The sequence below is a fragment of the Schistocerca nitens genome, chromosome 4 (genome assembly GCF_023898315.1).
Source record: "Schistocerca nitens isolate TAMUIC-IGC-003100 chromosome 4, iqSchNite1.1, whole genome shotgun sequence".
NCBI classification, from domain to species: Eukaryota; Metazoa; Arthropoda; class Insecta; order Orthoptera; family Acrididae; genus Schistocerca; species Schistocerca nitens.
Window position 1 is genome coordinate 866,565,252 of NC_064617.1, and position 20,849 is coordinate 866,586,100.

The 20,849-nt window shown below is 43.5% G+C and overlaps 1 protein-coding gene across 1 annotated transcript in view; it reads right to left on the reverse strand.

Moving 5' to 3' along the window:
* LOC126253337 (proton-coupled amino acid transporter-like protein pathetic) overlaps positions 1–20,849 on the reverse strand; it is a 154,277-nt gene that overhangs the window by 38,369 nt on the left and 95,059 nt on the right. Inside the window, exons 5-6 of the mRNA XM_049954602.1 lie at positions 19,701–19,822; positions 5,434–5,518 (exon numbers count right to left, since the gene is read on the reverse strand). Coding sequence (XP_049810559.1) covers positions 5,434–5,518; positions 19,701–19,822 — 207 coding nt within the window. The remainder of the gene's footprint in view (positions 1–5,433; positions 5,519–19,700; positions 19,823–20,849) is intronic.

Consider the following 20,849-nt stretch of genomic DNA (forward strand, 5'->3'; position numbering starts at 1 on the left):
CGATTAAGGGATCTGACATTCCACGCTCCGATCTGTAGAACGCCAGTTTTCTTTCTCCTGATAACAACGACCTACTGAGTAGTCCCCTCCCGGAGATCCGAATGGAGGACTATTTTACCTCCGGAATATTTTACCCAAGAGGACGCCATCATCATTTAATCATACAGTAAAGCTGCATGCTCTCGGGAAAAATTACGGCTGTAGTTTCCCCTTGCTTTCAGCCGTTCACAGTACCAGCACAGCAAGGCCGTTTTGGTTAGTGTTACAAGGCCAGGTCAGTCAATTATTCAGATTGTCGCCCCTGCAACTACTGAAAAGGCTGCTGCCCTCTTCAGGAACCACAAGTTTGTCTGGCCTCTCAACAGATACCCCTCCGTTGTGGTTGCACCTATTGAGACACGCAAGCCTTCCCACCAACGGCAAGGTCCATGGTTCATTGTTCCTTATCTTCAAGAAATTTTCGTCCTGATTCCAAACTGGGCTTGGACTTCGCGAGTTTGTAATACACTGACGGAAAAAAACTAGCACCATGAATAAGGAGTTGAGAAAAATGAGCGAAATACTTCTAGGCATGTTTCTACATCTAAAACGTGTCGTCTATTCGAATTTCGCGTCAGTCGCGTAAGAGTCGCGATAGTAGCGCCACTACGAGGATGCAAATCAGGTTTGCTTGAAATACACGCTGTGGCGATCGTGAGCGTTACTTACCTTTAAGACTGGACGTGGTGAGTTGATGTAAGTCAAGAACGCTTTTAAGACGACAAAGATGCCATTATCAACACCTCACTGATCTTTAGCGAGCTCGTGTAATAGGCCTACGGGAAGCTGGATGTTCCTTCTGCGATACTGCACAAAGAGGTGGCAGGAATGAAGCCATTGTACATTATTGCTGACAGCGGTGATTACGGGAATGTATGGTCGAAAGAAGACCGGGCTCCGGAAGGTCACGTGGTACTACCGAGACGGGCAACCATCGTGGTCGCCTTATGCCTCCGTCACATCGTACTGCATCTGCAGGAGCAATTTCAGCAGCAGATGGCACCACAGTGGCACACTGAACTGCTACAAGCACTGAGTCAGACCCCTTGTGGCGTGCATTTCAACGACCCCAAACTACCGCCATCTGTGACTTCCGTGGTGCCAAGCGAGAACTCATTGAAGGACAAGGTGGAAGTTTTCTGATGAAAGCCAGTTCTTCCTCAGTGACACTGGTGGGAGTGTGGTGGTTAAGACGAGGCCAGTTAGGGCCTGCGAACAGCCTGTACGCTTGCTACATACAATGGACCTGCACCTGGAGCTATGGTCCGGTTTGCGAATTCGCGTGTGAGAAGGAGCAATCTCTTGCTTATTCCACGCACCATTGTGCTGCCATTCGTGAACAGCACTCCAGGGATGCTTTCCAACACGATAACACTCGCCCACAACCCACTGTTGTAACCCAAAACGGCATACAGAGTGTCGGTATGTTGCCTTGGCCTATTCGATCACCGGACTTGTTTCCAATCGAGCACATATGGGACATCATTGGACGACATCTCCAGCCTCATCCACAAACAACATTAACCGTCCCTGTACTGATCGACCAAGTGCAACAGGCATGGAACTTCATCCGGCACCTGTACAACACAATTCATGTACGTTCGCATGCTTGTATTCAACTTCTGGCGGTTAGACCGTGATTAATGTACCAGCATTTCACATTTGCAATAGTTTATCTCCGCTGATATGAATCTGTGGTCTTACAATGTTACTCACGTAAATATGTTATCTAGACAAATGTATTTCCGAAATTTCATTACTCTACATTCATTATTGTTCGGTGTTATGATTTTTCCCGTCAGTGTACTTCCGAAGGTAGGGAATATTTAATATTAATTCAGCTGATGCGTTTCAGATACTGTTGTGCGTGTAAAACATTATCTTTGGCCTCTAGCATCTGTTGATTAAATTATGTTACTTTTGAAAATACTCTTTTGAATGAATTTTAATATTTCACAACAGTTCTCTTTGTTGATACTTGAGACGATTTTGGAATTAGCCAAATGAATTGATCCCCCATGAAACCTGTTATCCTATTATGGTCTTTAGTTGTTATAGATCTTCAATAGATGGTAGCAAAATGTGGAATGGTGAATTCAACTGATTTCAACATTTGAAATTTTTCTTACAGCAATCCCAAAATACAATTTCGGAGGGATTGTGTTGTTACAATGGAATCAGTTAGCTTTCAGAAATACTGTGCTGTTATTACAGTTATGTCCTTAAGCATAGGAAAAAAATTGAATTCACTTTATATACATTTAACTTAGTGTCAGAGAGTTAGTTGCTATGTGTCCCGATCGACTTTGCTTCGACAGTCGAATACGAAATTGTATCAAACTCTGTATGCCGCCCTGCTTTTCGGCACAGTCATCGGGCGTCGCAGCTTTGCTTTGTATGCAACAGGTTTGTGACTCAGTACTGGACAGCTTTATGATAAAGATACAACGTTGATAAGAAATATCTAGGCAGTTTGTGCATAGACTGAATGCTCATTGAGAACCTGAAGTGAATCCATTATGAAGCACAAAGCATTTACCATAGATACGGAAGTAGTTTTGGACGGACCTGATACAAATGGAATAGCAGTTTGACGATCACTTCTGAATAATGACGGCTTCAGTTTCATACTCTTAGCAAATAAAGTTATCACATGTGAGAATCAGTTACCTAATAATTATCATAGTATACTGCAATCATAAGTGTAAAACGAACTCGTCAACTAGCCGTAAACAGTGAGAAATTAAAAGCGATGCACATCATGAAATTTCAAAATATAATCAAGTTTGAATCGCAAGGGTGAATGTAATCGTAATTACGTGGCACTGATAGGCGAAATCGGATATTTAGAAAGAAACGTCAATCCCCCTAGGCACGTCTGTTTCAGAGTGACGTGCACATCATTCCAGAGACTAACTGCCTTAGTTAGTCTCTGGCATGATGTACCCGTAACTTATGCAAATATTTTATCCTGTGACGCATATTACAATTTTATGTTGACAAGAGCCTCTGCCTGCGGGAATTGACTATTGAGCATTTATTCTCTTATGTAATCTGGCTACTGTCATGGCTTGCGACAATTTTTGTTTTTCAATTTTATACATGACACGAGCTGCTCCGCTTCATTTAATGTAATGTACAATCATATGATGAAACAAGGCCCACTACTTGTGAAGGAGATATTTTTACAAATATCTAAACCTACGTCAAGAGCTAATAAACCCTTATTTGCAAATGGTTGGCTGATTTTCAACCTATTCAGATTCACACAGTTGCTGTTTCGCGGCCATGTTTAAGATTTAGAGATACTTAAAATATTTCAAGAATTGTTTCTTAGAGTCGAATTTATTAATGTTCTTCACCTCACGTAGGGACCTTGACGACTTAATTCTCGAGAACACGTTAACAGTTATTACGTTTTACTACTTTTCACATTAGATCCTTCTATACGCAACTGAATAACAAAAACTAATAAAAAATATAAAAATAAAACTTTTAACCGTACGTGTAGACACACACACACACACACACACACACACAAAGACCAAAAATATACCAAATCTGACAGTTGTCAATAACACTCAATAGTCGCCAACAACATTAGAAACAGAACATTAAGAAAATGTGTGTTCATATTGTCTGTGTTATGCGGATCAAAACGCTGAAGAGTAAAAGCAGAGGAACTGCTTGAAAACAACCAATATTTAGTTGCATACGAAGGAACCTAACGCGCAAATTCTCAGCGTAATATTATACGAATCTAAGGACGACAGGACAGAGAAAGTTAAAAAGGTTAAGTATTATACACTGAAGAGCCAAAGAAACTGGTAAACCTGCCTAATATCGTGTAGCTCCTCCACGAGAACGCAGAAGTGCTGCAACACAACGTGGCATGGACTCCACTAATGTCTGAAGTAGTGCTGGAGGGAACAGCAGCGTTGTCCGTAAGTGTACGAGGGGCTGGATATCTCTTCTCAACAGTATCTCGCAAGACATGCCAGATATGCTCAATAACGTTAATGTATGGGGAGTTTGGTGGCCATCGGAAGTGTTTAAACTCAGAAGAGTGTCCCTGCAGCCATTCTCGACTTGTGGAGTGTCGCATTGTCCTACTGGAATAGCCCAAGTCCTTTGGAATGCACGATGAATATGCATGGATGCAGGTGATCAGGCAGGATGCTTAATACGTGTCACCTGTCAGAGCCATATCTACACGTATCAGGGGCCATTTATCACACCAAGTGCTCATACCCCATACCATTACAGAGCCTCCACCAGCTTCAACGGTTCGCTGCTGACTTGCAGGGTCCATGGAGTCTCCATACGCATACATGGCCATCCACTCGACACGACTGGAAATGAGATTCGTCAGACAAGGCAACTTGTTTACTGTCATCAACAGTCCAATGTCGGTGTTGACGGGCCGAGGCGAGATGTAAAGCTTTGTGTTGTGCAGTCATGAAGGGTACACGTGTGGGTCTTCCACTCAGAAAGCCCATATCGATGATGTTATGTTGAATGATTTCCACTTTGAAACTTGTTGATGGACCAGCACGGAAATCTGCAGCAATTTGCGCAAGGATTGGATTTCTGTCACGTTGAAAGATTCTCTTCAATCGTTGTTGGTTCAGTTCTTGCATGATCTTGTTCCGGCCGCAGAAATGTCGGAGATTTGATGTTTTACAGGATTCCTGATATTCACGGTACACTCGTGAAATGGTTGTACGGGAAAATCCCCACGTCATCGCTATCTCGGAGATTCTGTGTCCCATCGCTCTTGCGCCGACTTAACATCACTTTGAAACTCACTTAAATCTTGATACATGCGTTGTCGACCGTAACGCCGTCTTCTGCTGGTTTACATATCTCTGTATTTGAATACGCATGCCAATTTCTTTGGCGCTTCAGTGTATCTTTATTTGTGGACTAGATGAGATAAGAAGGAATTTTACAGATTTTGACATTTGACTAATGAGGTTAAAAGGGTGATTGGAAATACTGTATTGTTTTGAATGGTAGATTGCCCACTAGTTGTATATTTTTTATATTGTAGATCTGAAGATGATCATTACTGACAGAAACCGGTCATCGTCGAAGGAATTTATACTGTGATCAAAGACTGGAATAAAGAATATCTGAAAAAACATTAAAAAACTTATATAATACAGGGTCAGTGGCAGTGTCTGTTGCACATCTACGAATGCTCATAGAGTAACACTGTCAGGCAGTAATGAAAGTCGAGATTCGAATATTTTTCATGATACTGTCCAGCTATACCTCTACACAAAAACAGATATTGTTATAACGGGAATGTACATGACACATAAAGATGCGACAGGTGATAGTGCAACATCGTCTGCAATGTTTTGATGACACATGGCCCAATCTGCTGACCTGCTTGATGCTCGACGCGACGAAGATGAGGTAGACGCAGCAGGTGCTGTAGTAGGTGGTCAGCAGCGCTATGTTGACAAACGTCCTGCAACAACATCACAAGAAACAGCATGGGTAATAACGGCATCCAGAAATTCATGTGGACTTAGAGAAATTTCTCCGGTGGACCACATAAATACAGATCTTTATTTACGTTTATGCAATAGAGCAAATTCTAGGGAGAGCGTCAAAGGCTTCTAATATGAAAATTCGCAATAAAGTTAAAATCCTGCAGCAGGTGGCTTGCGGTCATTTCCTTCGCTTCTGGGTGCGGACTATCAAACAATATGGAATGATATGGTGTGATGGTGTGGCCCACAACTACGTTCTCACCGACTCAGAGTTGCAATATTAAAAGTTTTGGCTAGTTTCGTTGTCTAGGGGCTGGGATACGTAGTTGCGGCATTACAGGCCAAATACTGCTCAGTCTACAGTATACGATAGGTATACGAAAATGGTTCAAATGGCTCTGAGCATTATGGGACTTAACTTCTTAGGTCATCAGTCCCCTAGAACTTAGAACTACTTAAACCTAACTAACCTAAGGACATCACACACATCGATGCCCGAGGCAGGATTCGAACCTGCGACCGTAGCGGTCGCGCGGTGCCAGACTGTAGCGCCTAGAACCGCTCGGCCACTTCGGCCGGCTATAGGTATACGCACGTGAATCGAATGGTCTAAGGTTTCTGTCACTCGGCAATTGCGAATTATGAATGTAGCAACTAAATTTATAAATAAAAGATTGAAATTAAATAAAATCTGCAGGTAGAGTCTTAACGACTTTGTGATGAGTACGATAGTAGAAGTACTTTTGAGAATGCGGTATATTTCTGCAAAACACTTATTGGTATCGGTGGTCCAGCAGTTAAATAAAATATAAGTTAATTAACAGGGAAACAATAGATTCCTACTGCCTTTAATTAGTTAAGAACAACAACATAGCTTGCGAGATATTCACTTCTCCACGCACACTACTTCACTGTAGAAGTGCACAAGTCGGCACTCCGAAGTATTTCTATCTGCCGCGACCACGCGCAAACCGCGACCGTGCGTCCCTCGCGCCGTCGCATCCTGCACTAAACCCCCCCCCCCCCCCCCCCAATGTCCTGTGCCGTACCCCTCGCGGCGCACTGTTCCGAACTGCCACGTGTCCTCCCCGGAAACTATGCGCCTCCCCACTTCCATACAGTCTCTCCACGTGTCCTTTTTGCAACGATCGCTGTGATTGGGTAGAGCGCTCCCGCCCTGTCTTCAACCCAATATACACTCACAAACATAATGAAACATACACGAAGTACTGGAGGTACATTTAAATAACTTCAAATTAAATAAATATTCCTACGGCTGGACCATAAATACGCTCTAACACACATTATTAAATACATTAAAAATTAAATAAACACATATCAAAAGAAAAGAAGCAAAAGGTAGGCCAGGAGCCTAATGTCTCTGTACTTTCTAACACACAGTAAATATTTAACCAATTTCTTCATCAATAGTATATATCGGATATAAACAAAGACATAGACGAATAAATATATTTACAAGTATGCTGCTACCGTTTTTTCGTGTAGCTGTGGAGTGCTTATGGCCTGACGCGATCGATAGTAATGGGCCACTTTGACCTCCAGTGACTCATGTACTACTCAAGTTACATGCCTGTAATTCATACCAATTTAGGTTTACACTAATAGCTTTCTAAAGATACGGCGATCAACTAAATCGGATGAAGCATTTATATTTTGGAAATTCGTTGCTGTGTGTTACTTGTACAATTTACAGTCAGATACTAAACTTTAAACTGATAAAGATATTGAAAATCTGATTACACCATCAGAATCGTCGTGCAACTAATGGTAATGTACATGTTTCTTTTTGAGGTATCGTGATTCATCTGGCTACTATTAATTTCTATACTAACGGTGAAATGTCTGCCATTAGGGTTTCACAAATCCGCCATCTTTGGCACTCCCGGCGTGTCTCCTTTATCAACACAGTGTCACTATGGAATTCCCAGCCACGCGGTTGGACCGGCCGTTGTGCGGCATCACACTGTTGCTTAGCTAACGTTTGGGACCACGTGGTTGCTGCCGGGCCTCGGCTTTGGCGAGCGTCCTGTGCGGCCGCCCCAACTCCGAACATACAATATATCCAGGGCGCCACAACTCGCCCGTTACGTCACATGCGGGAGAAACGCCGTCCGCATCTGTGTTGTAACAATGACGTACAGCGCTCAAGACAACGGGATCGCAATCCGTATGATTGCCCTTCAGACTCCACCCAACTACCCAGATGTTTTCCTAATGCTGCAATGATTCGTTTAAAAAGCAGAATGTCTTCCTCATCATTATCCAATCCAAACTGTTGCCGTGTCTCTAATAATCTCGGTGTCTATGTAGTAGTAGGTATATTGTGGATCAGTATTAGAGAAAAGAAAACTTCGATGAAGCCCGGAATCTACAGACAACAATACAAAGAAGGCCTCCGAGACTAAATCCTTCATCTAGTACTGTTTTCAAATTGTAAGGAAAAGTTATTTTAGGGTTTTCTGTTTTTTTTTATCAATAAGTCTTGTTGAAAGCTATGAAGGATTTATATTTAAAAAAAGTGGTTTTTATGATAAAAATCTACGAAATAACTCATGAGCAACTAACTCTTTCCATTGCTAAATTGCCTTTTATTTTATGTAAATTTAGATAAAGATACCCAAATATTTTTCATGAAATTTAACCGGCCAACCTGCGTGATAAAACCTTTTCTCATTCGCCACTCTCTGTCAGCTCACAGTTCTCTAGCAATTAGCAATACGTCTGCCAACTCGTGACAAAATAGTGCACTACAGAGGTAGACGCCGACAACAGTTCATCACCAATGGACGACTGAGGAATACACTGCGTTAGGACTCCTAGTGCTTGCGTATAACTATGGGGGAAAATTGTTACTTTAGATAAATATCGTCAGTGAAAGGGTTAACATACTCTGTAGATTGATGGGCCGCCACTAACAGTGTCGCATGCACACACTCCATGATTTGTGGTTAACAAGACATTGAGATTCAGGATGGTGATCCAGGACTGCTCTCTGTCACGTTACCTGTCTTTTGTGTCCAAATGCTGATAATTAGACGCTCTTGGATCATAGAGGTTTGTGTAGAAAATGACGCAATGGAGATGCGAAATTTATCCATAACGGCCATTAATGCTGTGTTAGTCGTGCCACGAACTGCGACGTAGGCGAGGAAAACGATACGCAGAGATATACTTCTCGCAATTTCGACCACAGATTTATATTATTTGCATTGAAAAGACCATCTTGTACTTCCAACATTAAATAACGTAACCACCTCAGAGTTTGATTTTTCTCTTGGAATCCGTCTGTACGAGGTGTGGCTAGAAAAAAACCGGACTAGTACTGGTGAAACAATAAAACGAATGCAATAAGGCTGAAAGTCGCGTGGCCTGTCACGTGACTCTCGCTCCGCCTACTGCTCGAGTTTCATCTGCCTCCTGCACTCAGTCTGCCCGTGGCGTCTGTTTTAAGTAGTTGACGTTTTGTCTGTGCGTCGGAAAATGTTGAGTGTACAGAAAGAACAGCGTGTTAACATCAAATTTTGTTTCAAACTAGGAAAATCTGCAAGTGAAACGTTTGTAATGTTACAACAAGTGTACGGCGATGATTGTTCATCGCGAACACAAGTGTTTGAGTGGTTTAAACGATTTAAAGATGGCCGCGAAGACACCAGTGATGATACTCGCACTGGCAGACCATTGTCAGCAAAAACTCATGCAAACATTGAAAAAATCGGTAAACTTGTTCGACACTTTCCTTGTCAACTCCTGTTAACTCAGACACTGCTCTGATTATTAAACGGCGATCTTGTCGAACAAGTTTACCGATTTTTTCAATGTTTGCATGAGTTTTTGCTGACAATGGTCTGCCAGTGCGAGTGTCATCACTGGTGTCTTCGCGGCCATCTTTAAATCGTTTAAACCACTCAAACACTTGTGTTCGCGATAAACAATCATCGCCGTACACTTGTTGTAACATTACAAACGTTTCACTTGCAGATTTTCCTAGTTTGAAACAAAATTTGATGTTAACACGCTGTTCTTTCTGTACACTCAACATTTTCCGACGCACAGACAAAACGTCAACTACTTAAAACAGACGCCACGGGCAGACTGAGTGCAGGAGGCAGATGAAACTCGAGCAGTAGGCGGAGCGAGAGTCACGTGACAGGCCACGCGACTTTCAGCCTTATTGCATTCGTTTTATTGTTTCACCTGTACTAGTCCGGTTTTTTTCTAGCCACACCTCGTATGCTTTCATTTTGATGGCCAACACAACTTGTATGCATTTACACTGTGATAGGGAAACTTTACCAGTATCCAGCATGTTGTATACAACAGTTGGTTGTTACAAAGATCTTGACAAAAAGACATGACATAGACCTACTTCACTCAGAGATGTTATTTGTTTTCTAGCTTGCACGCTTTAAAGCCCCCCCAAGAACCACGGACCTTGCCGTTGGTTGGGAGGCTTGCATGCCTCAGCGATACAGATAGCCGTACCGTAGATGCAACCACAACGGAGGGGTATCTGTTGAGAGGCCAGACAAACTTGTGGTTCCTGAAGAGGGGCAGCAGCCTTTTCAGTAGTTGCAGGGGAAACAGTCTGGATGATTGACTGATTTGGTCTCGTAAAACTAACCAAAACGGTCTTGCTGTGCTGGTACTGCGAACGGCTGAAAGCAAGGGGAAACTACGGCCGTAATTTTTCCCGAGGGCATGCAGCTTTACTGTATGATTAAATGATGATGGCGTCCGCTTGGGTAAAATATTCCGGAGGTAAAATAGTCCCCCATTCGGATCTCCGGGCGGGGACTACTCAAGTGGACGTCGTTATCAAGAGAAAGAAAACTGGCGTTCTACGGATCGGAGTGTGGAATGTCAGATCCCTTAATAGGGCAGGTGGGTTAGAAAATTTAAAAAGGGAAATGGATAGGTTAAAGTTAGATATAGTGGGAATTAGTGAAGTTCGGTGGCAGGAGGAAAAAGACTTTTGGTCAGGTGCATACAGGGTTATAAATACAAAATCAAATAGGGGTAATGCAGGAGTCGATTTAATAATGAATAAAAAAAAATAGGAGTGCGGGTAAGCTACTACAAACAGCATAGTGAACGCATTATTGTGGCCAAGATAGACACGAAGCCCACACCTACTACAGTAGTACAAGTTTATATGCCAACTAGCTCTGCAGATGACGAAGAAATTGAAGAAATGTCTGATGAAATGAAAGAAATTATTTCTACGGAATCCAAACTGATCTTCCCCGAGGTCGGCTTCTACCAGTTTTTCCATTCGTCTGTAGAGAATACGCGTTAGTATTTTGCATCCGTGACTTATTAAACTGATTGTTCGGTAATTTTCACATCTGTCAACACCTGCTTTCTTTGGGATCGGAATTATTATATTCTTCTTGAAGTCTGAGGGTATTTCGCCTGTCTCATAAATATTGCTCACCAGATGGTAGAGTTTAGTCAGGGCTGGCTCTCCCAAGGCTGGAATGTTGTCTACTCCGGGGGCCTTGTTTCGACTCAGGTCTTTCAGTGCTCTGTGATACTCTTCACGCAGTATCTCCCATTTCATCTTCGATGGAGTGGAACCCCGTCTTGCATGAACCACATCTTGTCAAAGTCAGGGTCACTTTGGATAATGGCGAGGAAATCATTTTCCACAACCTTGAAGTACCGTTCGGCAGTCACCGTACCATCAAGGAATATCGCACCGATTATTCCGTGACTAGACATTGCACACTATACCGTCACCCGTTGATTATGAAGAGACTTCTCGATCGCGAAATGCGGATTCTCAGTCCTCTGAATGCACCAATTTTGCTTACTGACGAACCCATCCATAAGAAAGTGGTTTTCATCGCTGAACAAAACCATACAGCGCATAAGCATACTGATTCCCATCACGACCTGCGACCAGCGGTCCAGTTTGAACGTCCCAACACAAGGCGTTCAGAAGTTATGACGGCTTTGTTTCTTTGTTTCATATAGTCCACTATCACCCTGTGTATACAAATTGTTCAGTTCTACCAACGGCAATCACTGTTCACTTGCGTGTACATTGTCACCGCTGTTTATAGTACTTCACGAAGGTCACAGTATTCACACAGCCTTTTTGTTTCATAGCGTCCACGTCGAAATTCAGTTTGAAGCGTGAGCGAAACATAAGAGCGCGGTCGTAAATTATCGTGTGTTTTCTGTCTAGCACGATTATACAATGACACGCGTGTTATCTACGACACTGCACACACCTGACTATCGATTATTGTTCATTTGTAACACAGTCCATACAACAGTTCTGTATAGTACATTTTGTTTTACACAGTTCATTTATTAGAAGAATTACAAAGGAGATGAAACGTACTTTGAAATTACTCATAATCTACAAGAACCTCATGTAGCAATATAAATTAAAACAAAGATAAACATAATCACATTTGATATTGTGGAACGCAATTAAAAATATTCTAGATCATTGAAGACACAGGGTGACAATTTTTGAATTATATGAAATAAAATCGTCATAACTTCTGAACGGTTTGCTTTAAGACGTTCAAATTGCACCGTTGGCCGCGGAGCATCATGGGAAATATTATGCGCTGTATGGTTTTGTTTAGCAATGAAGCCCACTTTCATTTGGATGGGTTCGTCAATAATCATCTCAACGGGTGACTGTGTGGCGTGCAATGTTCAGTCACGGAATAATCGGTGCGATATTCCTTGATGGCACGGTGTCTGCCGAACGGTACGTAAAGGTTTTGGAAGATGATTTCATCCCCATTATCCAAAGTGACACTGACTTCGACAAGATGTGGGTCAGGCAAGACGGAGCTCGACCCCATCGAAGCAGGAGAATGATGTCTGGAGGAGCGCTTTGGGGACCGCATTCTGGCTCTGGGGTACCCAGAGGCCACAGGCATTGGCCTCGACTGGACGCCATATTCTCCGGATCTGAACACATGCGATTTCTTTTTGTGGAGCTATAGTAAAGAAAAACCATTGCTGAGCTGAAAACATGCATTCTGGAGGTCATCGACAGCATCGATGTTCTGACACTTTAGGGGGCCATGCAAAATTTCGGTATTCGTCTGCGCCACATGATCACCAATGATAGCAGGAATATCGAGAATGCCATAACGTAAATCCGAATATCTGTAGTGACGTTTATATGTGTACGCCGTCGCTTGTAGCTAATTTACGTTTTTTTTCACTGTTTTCGTATAGTTCAATATTCGTCACCCTGTATGTCCACGGAGTTAAAGTAAGCAAGACGAAAGACTGAAGAAAATAGTATTTGTTGTGATCAGCAATCTATTCTCAGGCTCAAACCATTTATCTCAGAATCCAGCAGTAACACACTACTTCGTCCGCAGGTTTAAATTCAGAGTACAGGAAACGTTTCTCACAACTTGATTATCTGAACATGTATGCGGAAACGCTTTAGTTCCATCTCAGAGTTCAGTTTCTATAACTCTTCAACACATTAAGCATGGGAAACACACAGGGATAGAACGCATCAACACAGCACGAAACACTTTCCTAAGTGAAGCGCTCAAAATGTCCTCCGTTAGCAGGAACAGTCATGCGGTCAGTGTCACTTGTTACAACCGTTTTGTGTTCACACTAGAGTTATCATCAATTGCACAAAGACATTCCTCGGCCATTTTAGGTACCCTCGTCCTCCTAGGCCTTACCCAGTCGCTAGCAGTAGGCGTAAATTCCCGTCCGCCCTAATACGACGATCAATTTCTTGAAACGTCCTGCTGTCTGCAAGTTGCCCATTTGAGTACACTTCTCTTCCACTGCATCGGAAACCACGGCCTTGATGGACACTAAACATTTGATGCTCCGTGCTTGCACAGTCCGTGGTAAACACTAAACGGCTGATGCTATGTGCTTGTTGCTAGTAGAGCACTGAACTTCGTCGCATTTCAACTCAAGCTTTGAAGTTAGTCGCATGTCAACACAAGCAATGGAGTTAGTCGTATTTCAAAAATGGTTCAAATGGTTCTGAGCACTAGGGGACTTAACTTCTGAGGTCAGCAGTCCCCTAGAACTTAGAACTACTTAAACCTAACGAACCTAAGGACATCACACACATACATGCCCGAGGCAGGATTCGAACCCGCGACCGTAGCGGTCTTGCGGTTCCAGACTGCAGCGCCTTTAACCGCACGGCCACTTCGGCCGGCGCTTCATGTAACAAAACGCTTCATGTAATCCTGGTACGTTCTGTTTCAGTGTGTTTCTCATGATTAATGTCATAATGAATAAAAGCAGAAAATGTCCTCCAGCATGAGAAAAGAGCGTTTCCAAACACACACACGTCAGTATAACACATTTTACTCCTCTATGTGTGAGGACTGTTTCCTGAAAGTTGGGACGTACCTTTTTGTTACGTCCTGTAGACCAGTGTTTGAGGCATTGCAAGTTATTTAATGGCAAACGGACAGTGGAGGAGTCGAGAATCATAGCAATGAGGCTTGGACAGAGTCTACAGATAATCATCGTAACTCATCAGGTTACTTTTCCGTGAAAAAACACGAAGGTCGATGATGGAGTCACTGTTCACACACCCCTTGACGCCGGATGGAGCACTGACAGAGCCCTTTTCAATGGACGAAACGTACACTGAAGCGCCAAAGAAACGGGTATAGGCATACATAGATATGTAAAGAGGCAGAAGACGGCGCTGCGGTCGGCAACGCCTATGTAAGACAACAAGTGTCTGGCGCAGTTGTTAGATCGGTTGCTGCTGCTACAATATCAGGCTATCAAGATTTAGGTGAGCTTGAACGTGGTGTTATAGTCGGAGCACGAGCGATATGACACAGGGTATGCGAGGTAGCGATGAAGTGGGGATTTACCCGTACGACTACTTCACGAGTGTACCGTATCAGGAATTCGGTAAAACATCAAATCTCCGACATCGCTGCGGATGGAAAAAGATCAAGAACGGGAACAACGACGATTGAAGAGAATCGTTCAACGTAACAGAAGTGCAACCCTTCCGCAAATCACTGCAGATTTCAATGCTGCGCCGTCAACAAGTGTCAGCGTGCGGACCATTCAACGGAACATCATCGGTACGGGCTTTAGAAGCCAAAGGCCCACTCGCATACCCTTGATGGCTGCAGAACACAAAGCTTTACGCCTCGCCTGGCCCGCCAACACTGACATTGATGACTGGAAACATGTTGCCTGGGCGGACGAGTCTCGTTTCAAAGTGTATCAAGTGGATGTACCCTGCTTGTCAGCAGGGGCTGTTCGAGCTGGTGGAGGCTCTGTAATGGTGTGTGGCGTCTGCAGTTGGAGAGATATGGGACCCCTGCTACCTCTAGATACGACTCTGACAGGTGACACGTACGTCAGCATTCTTTCTGATCACCTGCATCCATGCTTGTCCATTGTTCATTCGAACGGTCCTAGGCAATTCCACCATGATAGTGCGACACGCCACACGTCCATAATGCTACAGAGTGGCTCCACGAACGCTCTTCTGAGTTTAAACACTTCCGTTGGCCACCAAACTTTCCAGACATGAACAGTACTGAGCACATCCGGGTTGCCTTCAAACGTGCTGTTCAGGAGAGATCTCCACCCCGTCGTACTGTGACGGACTTATGGACAACCCTGCAGGATTCATGGTGTCAGTTCCCTCCAACACTATTTCAGACATTAGTCGGGTGCATACCACCTGCTGCTGCGGCCCTTCTGCATGCTCGCGGGGGTCCTACACTAAAATACGCAGGTGCACCATTTGGTTTGGCTCTTCAGTGTATGATAATTGAGAGCTGGTAGATCTGGGCTGTTGGGCAGCTGATCCAAGACCTCCAATCGTAAGCAACACTAAGAGATCTGCGCTGCTTGGTTAGTGAGACCTTGCGTGCTGAAGTAAAATTTCAGCTAGTGATACTGTTTGAGCGCTAGTCTATTTTTAATTTAAATATGCCATGATCTTGGAGCGCTGATTGTGTTCGCCACCGGCGTCTACAGCTTGTAGGTGGGCCTACTTTGACATGGGTGACGGCGAATGTCTTCATTCCTGACTCGTCCAGTTTGTTGACGGTTGGAAATAATGGCACCATGTTTCGTCTATACCACAACGCGCTCTAAGCATTCTCTCCCGTCCTTCTGATTCACATGCGTAAATCTTCCTGCTTGATGTCAAGTTGTCGGGGTAGCCTTGATCTCTGTACATCGGTGTATGTACGTAAAAAATGGTTCAAATGGCTCTGAGCACTATGGGACTCAACTGCTGTGGTCATAAGTCCCCTAGAACTTAGAACTACTTAAACCTAACTAACCTAAGGACAGCACACAACACCCAGCCATCACGAGGCAGAGAAAATCCCTGACCCCGCCGGGAATCGAACCCGGGAACCCGGGCGTGGGAAGCGAGAACGCTACCGCACGACCACGAGATGCGGGCTGGTGTATGTACGTATCCCTCGCTAATGCTCACAGCCACTGGTTACAGACATTGCAAACTTCCAGACTTTCCTTGCTACATTTCAATAGTTATTACTAGTCAAAAAATTAATTAAAGGTTATCGTAAATTGTTTATTTGGGAGCGAAGAACTCACACGGAGTTTAGCAGTCTGTAAGCGAGTGCCAAGCACCAAATCCGCATCTGTGTTTCGATTCTTTTAAATAAGGTCTGCCGGCCGCGGTGGTCTAGTGGTTCTAGGCGCTCAGTCCGGAACCGCGCGACTGCTACGGTCGCAGGTTCGAATCCTGCCTCGGGCATGGATGTGTGTGATGTCCTTAGGTTAGTTAGGTTTAAGTAGTTCTAAGTTCTAGGGGACTGATGACCACAGATGTTAAGTCCCATAGTGCTCAGAGCCATTTGAACCATTTGAAATAAGGTCTGACTACTCTTCATTGCACTTCAATAAATGATATTATGCACCTGTTTTATATTCAGTAACGCACACGAACGGCGCTTGTTATTTTTAGTGACAGTTTATTACGCAAAGTTGCAACGTTGACAATCTGCAGTGCACATTCACTCCCGCCACTACATTTACTCTGCTTGTTACCATTCTGGAAATGTCTCCGTGAAAATTACGAAAACGTAGACGAGACATCATGGTGGAGAGTTACTGCTTCTTTATCACTCACGCATGATTATTAAACTACCACTTCTGCCACTTTAAACTAGAACTTCCGTCAAGAATTCCTTATTGCCATCTGTTCTTTGAGTTCTCTAATTAATAGTTTACTTTTAATTCCACTTCTCTACCTATCGTCGACAGTTATTACATTTTTAATAGTCAGTAATATTCGATATAATCCTGTTCCTCAATATTCTACCTACCTGACTCGACTCCCAGTTTACATTTCAAAACACACTCGCGCTCAAATCACAAGACCCGCATCGTCAGGACGACAATGTCCACCGAACGTTCACTTCCCAAAGAACTTGGCAGTCGGTAGATATGGTATGCTTACGATGCGCAGACTCCTACACAGGCAAGTCTACACGAGAAGCTTCCATCATCGATTACAGGTCACTGCCATTGGCCAGAGAGATCCGTCGTTTTCTGTAGGGGGCGCTACGTTTGAAGTACAGTTGTTTTTACACGGGCCGTGCTCGGCTATAAACTGCATTTGATGTGACGCTTTTGGACTGGAGAGGACGACGGTTCAGTCTCGTGACCGTCCATCCTGATTTAGGTTTTCCGTGATTTCCCTAAATCGTTTCAGATAAAAGCCGGGATGGCAGAGTTCCTACACCGTCATTCCCTAATCCAATGAGACCGATGACCTCGCTGTTTGGTCTCTTCCACCAAATCAACCCAACCCAACCCATGATGCTTGATTTATACAAAAATTGAACAATGCCGTATTGTCCCAGGATGGACGTGTCTATCACACATCTGTACTGTTAACGATTGAGCTGCTGTCTCTGTAAATTCACACGTCACCACAGTTACGTCACTTCTCCATTTTGGCTATGCTGACATCTCGTGGCCATCTCGACGTTTCATGCTTAGTCTATGTTACAATTGAACGAAATTCTGGGACCCTCTGTGGGGCAATGGGTTGGTTTTCTTGCTATATTGTCCATCCAAGCAACATGGGTCTGTAAACCACTAAGGTTATTAACCGCAAAATAGTCGTAAACGTGTTAGCTGTAGTCTACATTTTCCTTCCTAAAATTTGCGGCTCTTCATAGCTGCAAAATAACTCTTTCTCAATAATGTGAAGTAATGAGGAAATAGCTCCGGAAATAATTTAACCATTGTTGGTATCACGAGTACGAAATAACAACATTTCACATAAACTGTATTCTTTCCACAATACAACGTACAGTTCAGATATGAAATATTATGCAAACTTTTATCAAATGTTCAAACATATACTGTTTCGATTTAGATCGAGTACTTCAACAAACACCAATAGTTTGTCGTCACTGGACCATATAATGATATATTAATTGCCTCGAAATTTGGTACGTCATTATTATTTCATCGCCATATTTGGTCCTCAAATATCTAGGTCCTTATTTATATGCAGTGGGTAGATAACTTGTGATATTTCACTTCATTCTAAGTCAAAATTTAAATTATTGATAAAACTGACACATACACTGAAGATCCGAAGAAACTCGCAGAACTTCCCCATCGAGCACGCGTAAGTGTCGCAACACGACGTAGCATGGACTCGACTAATATCTGAAGTAGTGCTGGACGGAACTGACACCATGAATAATACAGGGTTGTCCATAAATCCGTAAGAGTACGAGGGGGTGGAGATCTCTTCTGAACAGCATGTTGCAAGGCATCCCAGATGTGCTCAATAATGTACATGTCTGAGGTGTTTAGTGGCCAGCGGAATTGTTTAAACTCAGGGAAGTGTTCCTGAAGCCATTCTGTAGGAATTTTGGATGTGGGGTGTCGCATTGTCTTGCTGGAATTGTCCACGTGGGTCGGAATGCACAATGGACATGAATAAATGCAGGTGGTCAGACAGGGTACTTACGTACGTGTCACCTATCAGAGTCGTATCTAGAGGTGTCAGGGGTCCCATATCACTCCAACTGCACACACCACACACCATTACAGAGCCTTCACCAACCTGAACATTCCGCTGACGACATGCAGGGTCCATGTATTCATGAGCTTGTCTACATACCCGTACACGTCCATCCGCTCGATACAACTTGAAACGAGACTCGTCCGAGCAGGCAACATGTTTCCGGTTATCAACAATCCAATGTCAGTGTTGACAGTCCCAGGCAAGGTGTAAACCTTTGTGTCGTGCAGTAATCAAGGGTACATGACTGGGCCTTCGGCTCCGAAAGCCCATATCGATGATGTTTCGTTGAATGGTTCGCATGCTGACACTTGGTGACGACCCAGCGTTGAAATCTACAGCATTTTGCGGAAGGGTTGCACTCCTGTCACGTTGAACGATTTCGTTCAGTCGTCGTTGGTCCCGTTCTTGCAGTATCTTTTTTCCGGCGGCAGCAATGTCGGAGATTTGATGTTTCACCAGATGCTTGATTGTCACGGTACACTCGTGAAATGTTCGTATGGGAAAATCCCCACTTAATCGGTACCTCGCAGGTGCTGTGTCTCATTGCTCGTGCGCCAACTATAACACCTCGTTCAAACTCTCTTAAATCTTGATAACCTGCCATTGTAGCAGCAGTAAGCGATCTAACAAATGCGCCAGACACTTGTTGTCTTACAAAGGCGTTGGCGACAGCAGCGCCGTATTCTGCCTGTTTGCATATCTCTGCACTTGAATACGCATGCCTATGCCTCACTTACTACGAATTTGTTTTTAATGGACTTTTGAGGATACTGTAGACGTGATGAAGCTCGAACTCTGGATTAATTACTGCATTAATTTATTTCATGAACATTTACGATACGCTGTCATATGTGTCACGCACGGACTGGCAGTTTGCGCGACTGGCTCAGCATTGGATGTCAGGAGAGAGGAGTGGAAATCTCAGTCCCGGTGCTAACTGTCACGTATTACTATCTATCCAACGAACTTTTCATCCGATACCTCGAATGGATGACGTGGAGAAAAGTCTCACCAGCAGCAGCGGTAGAGAAACCACAGTTTGTGAACTGAAGAAATGGACAGTTCTGCCTGTGCCCTGTAGACTGTTGCATTACAAGGAGACTCACCTGGAGAAGCGGGCCCACGCCTTGAGGCGACTCGGCCCATACAGGAAGGCGTACTCCGCCGTCCCCGCGAACCCCAGCATTGGGACACGGGCCCTCCGGCACACGATGTGGGACGACCGCACCTGCAACAAAACAAGCGCGCTCCTGTTACACTGGGGCCGCTACGGCTGAAGAGTACAAACTGGGCTCCTGCACAGTGAAAATTGCAGCACAAAGACTAAACCACGTTAATGTTTATTGCCAGCTCTTGTTCGTGTGTTAAGCCATTTACACACGCTTTAGAACAGTTAAATCTCGTGTTAATTTTAATGTTTGTTAACAGCTCATGTTCATGTGCATATTAATCTTTGCCGATAGCTCATCTTCGGGTGCAGGTTACCTCTAGGAAAGTTAAACAGACTTTCTGAGAAAAGACAAGAACCCAATATATTAATATATATGCGAATATTTAGTGCTGGATGGCAGCCCAGTAATATGCAGTGGAGACAGTGAAAGAGAGAGAGGGAGAGATGGAGAGCAGAAAGTTGGGAGGGATATAAGAGCAGATATAGATATTTCTATTGATGACTGAGAGAGAGAGAGAGAGAGAGAGATAGAGAGGGAGACAGAGAGTGAGAGAGAAAGAGCATGTAGGGAAGCAGCCTACTCATGCCGTAGTAAATTCACATCAGTCTTTCCATTGTGTGCCAGCCAGTCCACTGTAACTAGCTCTGACGTCATAAATGTTGCGCAATACTTTAAAAATCAAATAAATAACCTAAAATGTTTCTAGCATGTCAGGAGTAATACTAAATTAATGTGTGTTGATTATCAGTTCGATAACTTTAGCCATTTTCGAAATTTGGAAGTTTTTCTGTAAAAATCATTGGCGCAACAGAAAAGAGCTAGAGAATTAAAATTTTATATTTAGATTCATTTTTCATAATTATTTAATAAAAACAGTACTTTGGATTTCACAAATTAAAATTTTAGTGGAAATTCATGATTTTCTGGTTTTCGTCTTAAAACTTAAGGAAGCAAGATAGATTAAGTAGGCTAATAAATAAGGCCAGGATGTTTATATTTAAGTAGAATGGAGATCCGCTATCACCATAAGGATGTGAGAAGTTTCATTTGAATACCTATAAAACTATAGCGATAGCGTATCCC